The 17,057-nt window shown below is 31.6% G+C and overlaps 1 protein-coding gene across 4 annotated transcripts in view; it reads right to left on the reverse strand.

Moving 5' to 3' along the window:
• LOC142327837 (transducin-like enhancer protein 4) overlaps positions 1-13,110 on the reverse strand; it is a 201,691-nt gene extending 188,581 nt beyond the window's left edge. For 2 of the 4 annotated variants that reach the window (XM_075371188.1, XM_075371196.1), the window contains exon 1: positions 12,656-13,110. In XM_075371188.1, the coding sequence (XP_075227303.1) occupies positions 12,656-12,712 (57 nt within the window). In that variant the 5' untranslated portion in view covers positions 12,713-13,110. The remainder of the gene's footprint in view (positions 1-12,655) is intronic. The other 2 variants (XM_075371205.1, XM_075371182.1) reach the window with 1 other exon arrangement.
• Positions 13,111-17,057: the final 3,947 nt, after the last annotated feature.

The following is a 17,057-nucleotide window of genomic DNA, read 5'->3' on the forward strand; positions in this document are numbered from 1 at the left end:
AACTATATTCCCGTACCTCCAACTTAGCAAGGACCTCAAGGGAAATATAAACCTCTACACACACATACACATTGTAAATGGTTAGGGGAGAGTTGAATATTAAATTATAGCAGGTAGGGTTCCATATTTTTTCTACATATGTGTTGTTTCTGAGGAATTTTTTTTATACCGTGCTGATTATTCACTTGGCTTTTCAAAATAATTCATGTTAATTAAAACATGATGAAGTGATTATTATCATTCTCTTAATCTGTGCTAAGATATATTGTATCGTAACAGTTTCTAATAAAAGCGTAGAATGCTGAATGTAATATTCAATCCATTTTCTGAATCACGATAAACATTTTTTTTTAGATGATGGAAAGCTACTAATTTCTTCTCTACGTACGAGTATAAAAAGGTTTCTAATAAAATTGAAAATGATTTGTACGCTGTCGGTAAACTACTTACACGACAAATTTCTTAAAAGTATTTTTCATTATGTTATACTGTAATACATATAACTCGTAAATAGGTTTTCTGAACAATAAAACTCACGTTTCTCCATAATTTACATAACGCGGGCTCTGAAGGATAAAATTCCTTTGTAAATATTCACATATGAACTTTACTGATCGAATTGAGTTCGAAATTTCTCTTTCTATATTTAATCACAGATCACAACAAAAATTACTTCATGCAAGGTATTAAATTAATTAACGTTTAATTAAGTAGTCCAATTTTAACATAAATGTTACAAGATAATTTTCTTCACGAAACCTGTACTTAAAAAGCCACTATATAAAAGCAACCTAGGTGTTAGTTCACTTAATGATGTTAATCAAATACTTACGTATTTAGTTAACATATTAAGGGTCTAAAATCAGCAGAGGACAAACATAGCAAAAGCTGTTGACAGCAGAATAATGAGCTGAAAACAACTGAGCTATCGGAAAAAATGTGGCGAAATACGCTCACATAATTCAAACAACAGGAGCACAGTTTCAAATAAACACAATTCTGAGGTCATCATCTACTTTATTAGTAAGAAAAATTTTACAAAAGCTTAAGATGAAACGAATCGCTAATTTACATCCAGGATGAAACTCAAGGTAATTCAAAGGTACACTAGCATCTTCAATACTATATTTCAAATTAGGGAAACATTAACTACTCGCGAAAAAGTAACGCAGTATAAACCACCAAACGATCTTTTCTGTGATGGCGAGGTATTATAGCAAAAATAGATTGCCTTGCAAGAAGCTATACTAAGGAAGGGAAAGATGGACTAAAATGTTTTTCGTCGTTTACCTGAACCAACCGAAGGAAAGAACGAGTGTACAGCTCAAACAAATCAATTTGACAACAGCGGTTAGGGTAGGATCCTGAGATTCACGATCGAGCAACGAAGAAAGAACAATACTTTCCGACCCTCCGTCAAACAAAACGAGCCCTGACTGAAACCCCAGAAATACTACAACAGACAAAACAACCGTTAGCAGTAATTGTATACATGGTCTTTCATCCCCATTATTATCTCACCCTCTTTGCCATCTTGTCTCAAGGTTCCGGTTTGATACCTGTTTTAAACATACAGGTTACATTCCAACGTAAGCACGCGAGTGCACATACGTTCTTCTAAACGAACAGTAGGTAAAGCGTAAAACTTACTCATGAGTTATTCCTTGCATTTTACAGCAATATTTCTCGCAATACCGGTGTTACCGAACAAAGCTCAAATTTTTAATTTAACAGAATGTAATAACAGTTGCGACCTTTATGATAAATCCCAAAGTAGACTGATAATTTCTTAAATGAAACAAAAAATACTTAATCGGCTTCTCTTCTACCTCTCGGTGCCTAAGTAAAACAAAATTAAATTTAAAAAATTATTTTTTTAAATACGTACGGACTCAAGTAACTGAGGAATGTCTGAGGAGGAGTTTATTATTTAGGAGTTATTGACTAGAAATCTTAGGAATTATATATCTAGGGGTATAACAAAGTTTTAAGGAGATACTTGTAATAATCCAAATGAATTAACAATTATAATAATTTCCTTTACGCAGTAAGAAGAAACGTGGAGTTTGATAACATAAAACCAGTCATGTTAAGATGGAAGTTACAGGTATCATGGAAAATGAGAACGGTAAAATTCATGAAGCTATAAGGTCACATACCATCTGATTTTGTAAGTTAAGTTATATTAACAGGACGCAACAGTCTTAAAACAACATGGTAAAACATATTCAATTACAGAAATTAATAAAGATTTAGTAATACTTATGAACATAAGATGATCCAAGTCCAATAACAGAAGTTCAATTGAAAGCGATTAATGGTCGGGACCAAATCGTGACACCTTGAGCAAAAAAAAACCTGTTCTGAAAATTGTAATAATAACAGTTACGATAAATCAGAAATCCTCTGAGATCCGAGAACAAACGTATTTCAGATGCAACGATAAATCGAAAAAAGATTTAAATCCAATCCAATTCATTTTTTTCCAATTAAAGGAGTTGTTGTATTAGCTTCATGGCTTTTCTTCATATATTTTTCTGATTATTTCATATACTATTTTAAGCTTGAAACCGGTATAAAAGTAAACGGATTATGGTTATATATTTTTTCTTTTCAGAAAATTCAGATCGAAAATATTAAAGGAAATTATTTTGAATGCACGGTCTGCTACTATCGCGCAAGAGTAAATTAACCGTAACGATAACACACAGCAAACATTTCATAAGTCAATCAAGGATGAAAAAGAAAACGATTTAAATCAATCCCTTCTCCGCAAATCTTAACCGGCAAATATTAAAGTAAAAAACCATACCATACCGGTGGTGGCTCTGACTTTCATCCGGAGAAACTCCTCTGGATTCGAATCCAGGTTAGGGTTGACATTTTTCCGCTTTTAAAAATTCACTTCCTATCTTAAAAATATAACAATAGGAAGAGGTACCTGTAATCGGGCGTAATTATTTAGTTAACAGAGATAATAAATAAATAAATTTTATTCCGATCGTCAGCGCTGTAAAAACATTGCAATTATTCATGTAATTGCAACTGCGATTACTTATCGGGTTAATTTATAAGATTATTTTAAATATAGGTGTAGTAAATATACGAGTATAACTCAAGTTTACAGTATTTAAAATATAATAGGTTAGTAGCGTCCATCCATAAATCAGTATAAGTATGTCACGCTTACTAGTTTTAATAAAATTAAGTGATTTCAGTTGCAGAGCCCTCCGCTTTTTATTAATACAGAAGCCTTTATACCTAATAGAAGCCGTGGTAGAAATTATTCCTTCGGAATTCACTTGTGCTTCTCGCTTCGTACAATCACTTACCGATGAATTTTAGAACTGCAAGTTAATCAAAAAAAATTTATATTTGTTTAACACACATTGACAGCGTTTATCAATCAAGTAACAATATCATAAGTTAAATTAAGTCGACTCACATGAACCCGTAGAAAAAACTTGCCGTTTAAATAGTTATCATTAATTATTTCGTAGTAACTTCTTACTCAAATGAAATCCTAAGCTCAGTTTAATCGGAATACAATCTCACAAGATTAGGGAAGTGAAATAAGATTAGGGAAAGTCTAAATGAAACAACTGCATACTCAAAATATGAAAAGAAATAACCAATAAACAAGTTAAATGTAGTAGCGTAATCTTTTATTTGTATTTTTCATTGATGTTATCGCATTACTACTTTTTTAGTCTTCTATGTTTTTATTACAGTAGTAGGTGCGGTCTAATAAAATTATGTATAACATTAAAATTTAAAAAAAAAAAACAGAATTTAATTCCAGGTAAAATGAGGGTATCGTTGAACATGCGGTAGAGAATACACACAACAACTGTACAATTGTTCTGATATGTTATAAGCCCCAAACTCTAACAATTATCAACGAAATCGGTGGAGTAGCAGTAGCAGGGAATGTTAGGTTTAGTACAGCCAGACAGAGACAGATGTTAACACAAGTGGATATTTCAAGCGGCAACAATCTCCCTCTGAATACACGACAGCAGCAGGCAGGGATAGAGGGAGATAGGCCGGTTTTGTTTATAGCGGAGGGTCGGTACGAGAAAAGGGGGAACAGATATAGCGATGTAGGGTGAGTGAATGAGCTTATTGAGGTGGTCTGAAATCGACTGATATAGAAAAAAAAATAGAGTCCTGATAAGTATATTATGTATATATATATATATATATATATATATATATATATACAACACAGTTTCACGTTCACTATTACGCCGATAAGCTGAATTATCCGTCCCCGACTCCCTTTTACAGAATTACTCCCACATTCAATCGTTTAAATTCCCCTTCTTTATCGTTATTATTCTTACCTAACATACATAATTGATAAACAAATGATCGATCTACTTAAAAATAATTATGATATATAGTTAAATATATGTACGTGTTTAAAGTACAAACAGTACTTATTTTTTAACAAATTTAACTTATCGTCTCAAACTGAGTCGGTAGGCGGTAAAATAACAATGAATTTCCCCCACCTCAAAATATCTACTTGGCTGTAGGCGACAGGCCTGATCTTCTATATAATATTTTGTGTAATATTTCCAATTTTTCCAAGTAGTAGATAGTAAAATTCACTAATGTTCGTGACTTTTCCCAGATTAATTCACAAAGTATAAAAATCACAAACTTATAGTACAGCACTGATTAAAAATTTGGTAGCTTTGATAAACCTATCGCTCCACAAAACGAATAATTGATAATTCTACACTTTGAAAGAAATGAAAGTTCCATTTTGAATTAAACTACTTATATTCAAAGTGGATCCCTCAATGGATACGTATACCCTGCCGTATTAATAATCAATATGAGTAGGTAATCTTAAAAATAGAATTCAAGCTGTGGTTTATCTGTACCATTCAAATCGTATTTGGATGCTACATTCACGGAATTAAAATCCTGTATTTAACACTCCAGTTACCATAAAATTAAAAAACCGTAGTAATATTTTTTAAATGTTAAAAGTAAATAAATAAGTTATTAATTTACGCTACTCAACTTACGATTATTAACTCTGATATACAACATCAGTGTCAGATGTGTCAACAACGAAAGGTTGCTGATAACTTTGTCATTACGGTTTATTAAAGTATAAAACGCATGATTTTCAATAATAAAAAAATGATAGTAAAAAATTTTACCGGATTAAAATATTGCAGCTAAACAATAAAAAATAAATAAAACAAATAAATAAAAAAAAAAATTGAGGCAATGACTGAAAAATCCTGACATAATCTATTCCAATCCTTACCTATTGTGTACAATAATAATTAAACAGTTTGAAATGGGGATACAAAAACCGGTTAGATGAGATTACAGATAATTTTCAACGGATGTATTTTCAGGCTGAACAAACACTGTTTACCCCTCCTGAATAAAAGATTAAAATAAATCTTTAAGAATTACCTCGCCCACAAATTATTTAGGCATAGAATCTGAAATGAAGACTGATTACAGTAGTTCAAACAATGCATTAGTGTTCGACTTAATTAGCAACAAAAAACTATTTGATTATCAAAATATAGAATTTAGAAAGATCTACTAACAATAAATTATACAAATAAATGGTAATTAATATAAAAATAACAGATATCGTAATTACTGATTTTTACTAATCCGTGTTAGGAAAAAATAATGTCTCCATCTTTTTCTTATTATTTATTGAAAAACGAACAAATGATAAAAGGATTTAACGCTCAAAGAGCTACACAATTATGACCGTACATACACAAATAAACAAAACTTTTTAGAACAGATTAAATTTTTATGATCCGTGAAATTCCATTTAGTTACACACACCATTAACACTATCTCTTATTTATTTACGTTCTGTAAGAAACTATTATACTGTACTGTACGCGATATACTTCTCAAAAGTTTTACGTAAATAAAATAACTTTTTCAAATCCACTATGTCAGTGAAATCATATTAAGGACTTATTTAAATCGAGAAATATTGAAAAATATTAAGGGCAAAATTCTTGTCATAAAAAAGAAAAAAGATCTTGCAGTGTCTTCTGATCTTATCGTAGCACGGTAGATTTCCACCTCGTTTGTACTTATGAGAATAATCCGACTCGGGGTCGCACCCTATTTTCGTCGTTCGGACGGCTAAAGCTTCTATTCGGTGAAAAGTATTCATTCTCTGCCGCTAGATTTCTAAAATTGGAGAATATACTGAGCGAAAAGACAATATGGCAGTTATATTTATCGCGATTCAGAGCAGCTTCCAGTAAGATTAAAAATAAACTGTATTGCAAATCAAGCACGGACAGCAGAAATCCGGCGAATCAAGATTTAAACTTCTAATAAAACAGTATTTCAATTACGAAATAGGTTTGCGCAATACGTAAAATATATCACTGTAAAAATTCAATTACAACCATCCCTTCTTCGGCCGATTACTTTTCTTTCGTTAATAGATACAGAGAGACTCCCTAAACAACTATCATCTCGCCTTTTATTAGTCGAAATTTACAGATCAGGCGAGGTTTAGAAATAAATTTAATTAGTTTCAATTAATCGAAAAGTATTCCGTGCCGAGTTTACAGAAGTAAAATGTGAAGTAGTCTTCTTCACTCTGTATGTAATTTCGTACATCAGTATACCACAACTGACCGTAGCGCAAGTGATATTCAGCTCAAATGATACCTTCACAATATTCACCGAGTGGACCGATTGCAAAATAAATATCATCACTATCAGAGAAAGTGACGCTGACTAATTACGTGAATTCCAATCGTAAGATTAGAATAGGTAAAAGTGTTAATTTATTAATCGATGTATAAAACAAGAAAACTATTAAAATCCAAAATAAGAGAATAAAGTCCGTAAAGGCGTAGAACATTATATCATACCTCAGAACTTTCCAGAGTTTACCGTTTTTCACATTTCTGTTACTTCTGATATTCATCATATCTGTGTATTCCTGAAGAAAAACATTTTTACTTACTGTTAAAAAAAACATTAATAAATAATAATTCACAAGATTCCTGGAAAAGACAAAAAATTGCATCCTCATTTTAATTGTATTGCAAAACATAGAATCAAAGAAACAGACTAAAATTAAGTTATATTTTATAAACCGGTTGCTGTCATTTCCATTCTTTGTAGTTTACTACTGTTAAAACCATGCCCGCTGCAATTTCACTGCATAACTGAAGTCGCTTGAAAAATGCAATTAAAATAAAACAAAAACAAAATCAGGATAAAATTAAATTTATTACAAACGATAGTACTTTAATTTATTAAATGCTAAGTTAATGAAGTGGACCCTCTAGACAGCTATCCAAAACGCGCTTGTAATTTAATTATATTACCGTAACTGATAATAGGCTAAACATGAATAAACGTAATCAAACGCATTTAACATATACAACTTGTAATAATTTTACTGGAAATTAGTACTCAAACCCGTTAGAGTTCATACTTTACACAATAGGCCCGAAGATAGAAAACAAACATACGAAAAAATCTGTCATATTATTTCTAAACTGTAGTAAGACAATTACGTTAAAACAACCGGTACGTTTTTGCGATTACTATTTTAACAATGATTACATTTAACATATCAGACATTATTACAATAGATTATTTTTAAATAATAATATAAAACATAATAAAACAATTTAAAAAAAGGATTGTCTCTCTTACAGCAGTAACAAAACAAAGAAAAGAATACAGTTGGTCGAAAAACGTTCATATTGGACGAGTTAATAGGACATATTTTTGGAATTTTTCAAGTTCCACACTGATGTAAGGACGAGCTAGGTTAAAGAATAGTATAAGGGATAATGACTTTTAGTTTAGATAAATTTCAGTTAAGAAACAGAGCTGTATAGTTTCTCAGAAAACCTATTAGGAAATAAAAATATAAGAACACCCTTGACCTTTTTCATACCTTTACAAGTTATAAAACTTCAAACTTATCGGTAAATGTAAAACAGTATTTTTAATTTTATTCGCTTATTTACCGTTGCTCATCATATATAAACATTATAATAGGGTAAGGTAAGAATTTCTAATTAATAGAAATTGAAGTTTCGTTTGTAAATATGCAATACGGTTAATTTACTATACTACACAAATTACGTTAAACAAGTATGCAGTACCTTAAGAAATGGGTGCTGTAAAATAAATTTGTAACAATGAGAAGTAGTTATGCTAAATGCGGACTGGGAGATTAATGAGGTAGGAGGACCTTCTCTCCTTCAACCTAATCAGTGCTCAATAACTACTGCATTAACTGAATCGATTTGTGTTAGCCGTAACTACTGTTACTAGTATTATTAGTAATCCACTACTAATAACAATAATTTATAACCGGGCAATAATTATAATTATAACAAGATAGACAATTTCAGTTCTAAATCATTAAATACGAGTACGGCGAGTAACTTACGATACAGCTTATAGCACTTGCTCGCACTAACTATATTAAGTACTTTATTTAAAATCGGTGTACTTATTTTTTCATTTCACTTTTCCTAGGATTACGACAGCAAACCGAAGTAGTAGACATAAAAATAAGAATTACGCGTTTACACACATAATTATAAAGAACATTAGTAGAACAAAATACGGAGACAATCATACCGTCTCAACAATATGATCAACACGTAAGATTATTCATACGCTACAATCGAACCGATTTATCGCAAACTATTGTAGTACTAGTAAAGCTAAAACGAAACCGCATAGTATGAAGGAGCAGATAACTAACTCAAGAATAGGGCTTACGACCACCAAGAAACAAGCTCCACTAATACTGAAAATACTAAACTAAGATTATACAAACTGTATATTAATCGAGTTAAAATCAATACTGTAAATCTGAGAAATATATTTATATATCAAACAAGAAAGAAAAATGTTCAGCACTAAATGAATTCCAAAAAGTATTTTTTACACTTGCTAATTTAAATAAATAAAACTAGAAATTAAAAAAAAAGGCTAAATAAAACTATTTGACGTAACGCGCAAACAGTCACCGTATAGTCGTGAGACTATTTAGTCGTTGTGGTTTAAAATTATGATCGTATAACGGTCAAAACTTTTCTATCATTATAGGGATCACGCGATTACCGTGCAGACATGCCTAAATATCAACTGCAACTCTCTAAGTAGAATAGTGTACATGTATTGTCATTTTTCAATACCGACTTCGTACAAGTAATTGTTATTCTTTGCACGATTGTTTGTGTTGCGGCGAAACAATAAAGTAAAAATCCGTTACCTCTGAAATCTGAAAACCTTTCCTATACGCAAACTATACAAATTTTATTCTTTGCTTTTACAGCTAAGTAATCATAAACGTTTATTTATTTTCACGCTGGAATCAGTGTGAAAGTAACAGGGTATTCAAAGTATCCCCAGGTAACCGATCAAAAGTAGTCTTTACACTAATAAAAGTTTTGAAATAGAAATTCAGAATTCAACCAAATATTCAACGAGATAAAAATATTATTTCAACGTGTTTTTTGAAAAGCTACATTTTGAAATTTTTTTTAATGCGCTACAGAGAATCAAGCGATAGTGTAAACAGTTCACAAATTCCTAAAAAAAAAAAAAAAGATGGCTATCACGTTTTTAAAAGGAAATCACTACAATATTTCTATCGTTATGAGATATACTAGGCTATTACGGAATCGTAAGAAGCTTCAAATGATTCACTTTTACGATAAATTCGCTGTTTCTATTTAACTTCCAGTCAAAACTTATACATGACTACATATAATTATTATTCACCGATGCGAAAATTTAGTTTCGATACCATATCCAGAGACGGAGATACCAGTTTTTTATCTAAACATTTGTCATCGTCGAAATAAAGTAAAAAATATTTTGAAATTCATGAGAGTAAATATTAAAGACAATATTTTAATAGATATTTATTTTTTTTAGAATGTTTTGTCAAGGGAGCTTGGAGATCTCTCTACTCTGAGAGATAGAGAGATTGAGAGAGAGAGAGAGAGTGAGATACAAAGTGTTCAAGAAAACACACATTTAGCTTTTTTTTAAAAATGCAACTGACATGTTTCCCTTTTTTTACGAGTTCTTAATGCAAAAATATGAAATTAATTCGTACTGTACGTCATATCTTCAAAGGGTTTATTTTAGAAATAGATTCGACTCAACCTCAGACGTTTCTTTGTTAAATGCTAAGACCAGCAAAAACAATAATTACAACTAATCGTGTACAAAATGTAGAATCTGCAGTAGCTCGGACGAAAAAATAAACAAACATTTAAAAGCTGTTTATTTTATATTATAAATACAAAAATTACCTAAAATGTAAAAACAAGTAATAAAGTAAGGGCGCGTTTATCAAGGACCTATTATCAGACAATTGAGATAAATTAAAGTGATTTGTTATAATGCTGTATATTTTAAGAATGAGTGCTGTCGGCTGTCAAAAGTAATACGATAAAGTTTCGGTAATACACGTACCGTAATACCGTATTCAACAGCTCTTGAGTAGCGCAAGAAAATATGCAACAAAATGTTGAACGCAAGGCAATAAATAGACAGCAGATAACGGATTACTATATATTTTAGCGCTGCCTCATCGCTTTTATAAACGTACTGAAAACATTCGCACCTGAATTCTGAGGATATATATGAAATATTAACAGAAGCTTTTTTCTTGTAAAACTGTATGTTTTTAACAGTTTTTTATTACACTAAATTTGCGTATATAGGTAGACATTATATTTAACTGAAATAAATTCAACTTTTTAAGATGTAACGATTATTTTGCACAGGCTTTAACTAGCTTCGCAAAGTTAAATTAAAACACTTGTTCTTTGTTCAATTTAAAACAATCCGAGATGTATACTACGTTTTTGGATAAATTTCTTGAAAACTGTGTCCGTTGAAAATAAAACCGGATTCCTTTAACCGCAACAGTAACAATACTAACCACTTAAAAGGCGATGCAAGCAGCTACAGGAAAACACAATCCAAGTTTGAAAGAGAAATTAGGTTTAAACAAAGGATAAATTTAAAAATATAATGGTATTTAATTTTGATTTTGGAATCTCATAATTAGGTAAATGTTAGCCTTAGTCTTAGAAGGTGAGAAAGTTTTTGATGACTTCGTATAAATTTTATAACATCAGGAACAACTTGATCGTATATTATTAATTGCATAGTCGGCATTTATTCAATTACGAAGAAATTTCGAACAAAGCATTTTATTTAAAGCAGTGCTTTACGAATTTCACGACCACGTGGCCGTGAGATCAAAGGTCTTAACGAATTGCATTTACAGACGAATTAATTTTCGTATAATGAAATCAAACTAAGACGATGAAGAACATTTTTTTATACAATTTCTTCTATTGAAATATAAGTTACCTTTATAAGTGTTAACATTTTATACTGCAATATAAGGAAATTGAACACTAAAATATTCCTCACGAGCTACTTTTTTTTTGTCGCTGGTGAGGAAAATATAAAATGCTGTAAAACTACACATTATACACAACAGATCACAGCAAAATGCCACACAGCCACCTATTTTTTTTTATTATACCTTATTCTGGCTAATGTACTTTCATCCGTTAATATTATCTTATGTAAATTCTGATAAGTGATTTAACAGTAAATACGTAAATAAGATGAGCTTTTCTTTTTGCTGACAAAAGAAACCGGCTAACTCTTAGCTGAATAATTTAGTAGCTTAAATTAAACTCATTAGTTAGGGTTACATTCAAGAGATAGAATAAAGAAATTGCTGTTGCCTAGGACTTTGTTTTGTTCTTTAGCCAATACAAAAATTAAATGAAAACGGATAAACTATACCTTATAAATAAACGAGTTTTAAAATAAACAACACAAATCAAATAGATTGTAATAACCGCAGACAAAAGTTTACTTTAATTCATTATTAACACTTAACTCTACGCAGAGATAAAATGATATGATTCTGTTCAGTAATTCACAAGAGAAAAATGTTATACTAATGTAAAGACGTTGTTTTATAAAGGCAATTAAGAAACAGTCATCTGAATTAAGACAATGAAAACAAATTCGAGCAATGTAGTCGCAAACACACTCGCAAATTGAAAAGAAGTTAGAGTAATTCTTTTTAAGAGGATTGGAATATTTGTAATTCGCACATCTAAAGAACAGTTTTACATTCTTAAGAACGTAAAATCGTTTAAAACGTGGGACTTCAGAACTATCTATAGATTTTATTTCATATTTGTTGACAAACCGCTACAGGAATAAAGCATTAATTTAGTTATACGCAACACTTCAGATTTTAAAAACAATTTACTGATGTAAAAAATGTCCCATTGCTAACGGCAGGAGACAACAAACAATTAATTACAAATCATGTGAACATAGTTGATGCTTACGTAAAAAAGTAATATATGTTTGAAATATTTTTACTTAAAGAAATAATAAATATAGGGCATCGTAAAATAACAAACAGTAAAAACCATAGCTACAAAGTAATATTTTCTACTTCAAATGTTTCCTTTTGGTGATTACGTTAACGGTTATGTAAGTTCTATGCTACTGGAAATTTTTAGCCGTAATAATATCATGTTTCGTATAAAACTATATACAAATTAAAACTAATTATTAAATAAATTAACGGATTTACCGGGTGCCTGGCAGCTGCAGCTACAGCAGCGGCATTCATCCCGCTAGTGGGGTACATACTGTCAGCAACATAAACCAAGAAGATGGTAACTTAATGTCACCATATTGACGACACACACACACACACCCGTGTACACTTCGGCACAGCAACACTGAATTCACAACGCACCGCACAATGAGCACCACAAAACGTAACACACCGGGCAACACAGAGCGACGCCACGTACTTCACCGTTCAAACTCTACCACTCGACTGAGTAGCGCGGTGAGGAGTTCCCTCGTTCTCTTACTCTCTCTCTCCCACTCCCCTTGCTCCGACACACTCTCTCGCTCTACCGCACCACGATAAAAAATCGAACAACAAAATGGCTGCCCTACCTCGGCCTACTGGTGTGTCAGTGTGTGCAGTGGCAGCCGCTCACACAGAGCTCTTCCCGATAACACAAAAGGTCTCGAAATTTTTTCCCTCGTATAACCCTCCCCCTTAACATTCCCTTCACCGCACCCTTCCAGGGTAAAATACTCTGATTTCCAAAACCCACCCTCGACAAATATGCCGAGGGAACTCCCCGCGAGGCCCCAAACCCCTCTGATTACCAGTATACTATTCACACAACAGTCTACTCATAAAAACTCGACTCCACGTGGAGTCCTCTCCTAGCGTTGAACCAATAACAACGCTAGAACGGTGAGACTTCACCAATCGCAACGTTACGATCCGCCCCGATCCTGTTCCACAAAGCATAGACCCTCCAAGACGTTCTCCAATAGCGGTACACAGTCGACCAATAACAGTGCGTTTTTACACTGCGGTCACCTAGCAACCGAAGTGACAGCTCGACATCCGACTCCACGTGGAGTACATACAGGGAAAAAACGACAAACGAAGAGAAAAAATACAACATTTTCTCCCTCCCGTTAGAGTTTAATGTATACAGAGGAATATAATAATATAAAAACTAGACACAAAACAACACTACTAACTCGACTGTTATGTGAATGTGTGCGTGTTTTGTTATTATTATAATAATATTATTTTATTATTGTTTTATTTATTAGTCCTGTTTAATTCATATAACTACAGTAATTTTTTTATAATTCGTCGTTAAATATTTTGCCGTGTCTAAGAATAAGGTCAATTAATTATTTAATTTTTTTTAAGTCATTTCGCTCTATCTCTCTCGCTCACCCTTTCTCATTCCATCTGTCTATCTTTCTCGAAATATGTTTCAATTATTCATTACACTTTTATTTATTTATTTATAAGTTACATCGTCGTTGTTGTCTACGCTAGGTATCTTTTTTAACTATTACTTCTGCTCCCGCATTTTTCTGCCGTCACTATTCTTGTTCCTCCTCCTTGTCTTGTCATTGTTACGCATTTATTGGCACGCTATGTTACACGCTATTCTATTCTTTTACCCTTCTTTCCCTTTTGTATTCGAAAAGTACAAGTACTTCGTAAATTTTTTACGTCGTTTTACCTACTTTTATACAGTGCCGCTACTTCAGTTACTTTTTATAATTCAAATCCCTCCTGCCAGGACTTTTAAACTGGAAAATCGATATTACTGAGAAACTACACCATCGAACCCCATCAAAGCGCGGTTTAAACACCCGTTTCCACTGGATATCCGACAAATTACAGACAGTCGTGCAAATGAATAAGTACGTAAAAGATTTACAAAAAAGAATACAGTATTTCACGGAAACCTTCTCTAATAATAACCTACACAATGACCGATAAATGTTTTACAGTTAAGACATTTTTTTCTTAAAAATGCATGTCTAATTACTTCGGTATCTGTACAGCGGCAGAAAAATCAGCTGGGAGTAAACAATATATTTTCTTTACGTTTGTTATTATTTCATTTTTTATTTATTTTTTTAACGAAACTGTGTTTAAACAATTTTCCATTTAAAATTCTTTCTTACAAGAGAATTTTAATAATTTATAAAGGTCTATCAGGTGGTGGTCATGTGTTACATCACTAGTAGTTATCATGATTATTACTCCTAGAAAAAATGCACTAGTCCAAATAGCAATTCTTATAACTTTAATTACGTGCAAAAGAGATTATATGAAAATTATTAGCTGGATGAATGCTGTCCATAATAATGCATGTTAAAAGATAGAAAGTATTTCAAATACGTTTATGTCTGACTTTCCATACAGATTTTATTTAAAAACAATTGACTCTTCCATTACATGATAAAATGATTAATTGATAATAATCGTACAGAAATATTGATGGACTTGTTGGCATTAGCTTTTTTTTTTAACGATGGCATTTATGTTAATTGTCAAATCCATCTAATTTTTGTAATTAAAAAAAAGCACTAGAAGTGGCAAGGAGATCCCAAGTATGATCAATAAAATTGAGGTTTTATTGGCTCCAAAAATATAAATTCTACGAAAGAATAGTAGAACATAATTTTCATATTTAAGATTTGAAGAGAGGAATAATTAGTTTTCTTTTACCGTTGAATAACTATTTAGATTGTAAATAAAGTTTGAATACATGAAATCTATTACTATCCTTTTTTTAAAGAAGTAACTCAAGAATCCTGTGATTGGGCAGCACAACTCAAACATTTAACAACATACACTTTTTAAAGATCACACCGAAAAAAATATTTGAGAGTATGAAAAAGAAAAAAATTGAAAATCTTAAGTTTTCAGTTTTGAATTAAATGAGATTGCAAATGCGACATTATGGTTTTTTTAATTTTTTAGAAGGTGTAGAATAAATAAACACATTTTATTTATTTATTTTTTTGGGGGAGGGATTTTTTTCTGGGCGAAAAACGCTTCCGCATTATTATCACCCACCCACGATACACTTTTTGTAATAAACAAAAATATATCACATGATATATCTCAAAACTAAAAAAATATCCATCTGCTTTACGGCAATTGGCATGATAGCTGAAACTCACTACAGTAATTCAAGTACTTAAGAAGTTCCAATATTACAATTATAAAAGTATAGTAAATTGAGAAGGGGGTGCCTCCCTCTAGGGAGGCATGCATACTATGGGCAAGAGTAAGATGTAGATATCATCTAAATAATTTCTAATTCTTTTAAGGTAAATACATTAAAAAAAAATTAATGAACTTAATGTTTATTATATTTTAATTTTGATAATTGAATGGGTTAGACCTCACCCTTTGAATGATAAGAAGGCATGAAACGCCTTCCTATATGATTTATTTAAGACGATACATAAACATTTTTGAAAAAGAAAAATTTGAATATCTCAATATTTTAATTTGTTGGTAATTTAGAAACTAGAGGCTTACCGTAGCTTCAATTTCCCATCCTACATGGGATATTTATTTTTTCTGTAGTAAGAATACTTTAGTTATAATACTTAAAAAAAAAAAAAAAATGAGTAACGAAAGTTTTCAATTTCTTTTCCAAATAAATCAGGGCTTTTTTCCTGTTTAGTCTTCGGGAATCACCGTCAGGTATTACTTCAGAGGATGAATAAGGATGATACAATGAGTGTAAGTCTTGTAGAGTCTCAGGTCGACCGTTTCTGAGATGTGTGGTTAATTGAAACCCAAACACCAAATAACACCGATATCCACGATCTAGCGTTCAAATCCGTATAAAAGTAACTGCCTTTACTAGGATTTGAACTTGGAACTCTGAATTTCGAAATCAGCTGATTTGCGAAGACGTGTTCACCACTAGACCAACCCGGTGGGTTAAATCAGAGAAGTTACTGGAATTTAAACTGTTTTTTAACCCTTATTGAAATGAAATACGCTTTAAAGAATCAGATTTGAAGATGTGAAGGATGTGTGATAAACACTTGTTTCCCGATCATATATTTTTTTACTTATACATTATTAATCATATTACCATGAAGGGGTGCCAAAAGGGACAAGATTAGAAGGATATTGTCTGGGGTGTAGTCAATACGTAGTCTGTGACACTCACGAAGGAATAAACTTTATATCTTTCACCTCATTTTGTTGATTCTAGAGATTATCTTAAATAAACAAACAAACTCTGTGACATTATGTAGATTTGACTACCAGTCATGCAGTAAAATATATCCGGATTCGAAATTTTGATCGTTTAGAAAGTAAATTAATATTTAATGTCGTAAACCACGGTGTTAACAAGAATATCAGTACGAATTCTAGGCCCATATTCTACACTGTCTTTTTGAAACAATCTTTCTGCCGTGACAGTTTTTTACCTTTTTACATTAGTATTTCCTATTTTTTTTCTGGTATTAGACGGTATTTTTATTATCCGATACCCTTCCTGAATACAGGGAATGTGTTATGGAAATATAGACCGTGTGAAAAATCCTAAACCCGTTTGGAATTCGAACCCTTAGTATAATCGATTTTTATGTAATCTTAATTTAAGTTCGCATGACGA

Source organism: Lycorma delicatula, chromosome 1 (genome assembly GCF_047948215.1).
Source record: "Lycorma delicatula isolate Av1 chromosome 1, ASM4794821v1, whole genome shotgun sequence".
NCBI lineage: Eukaryota > Metazoa > Arthropoda > Insecta > Hemiptera > Fulgoridae > Lycorma > Lycorma delicatula.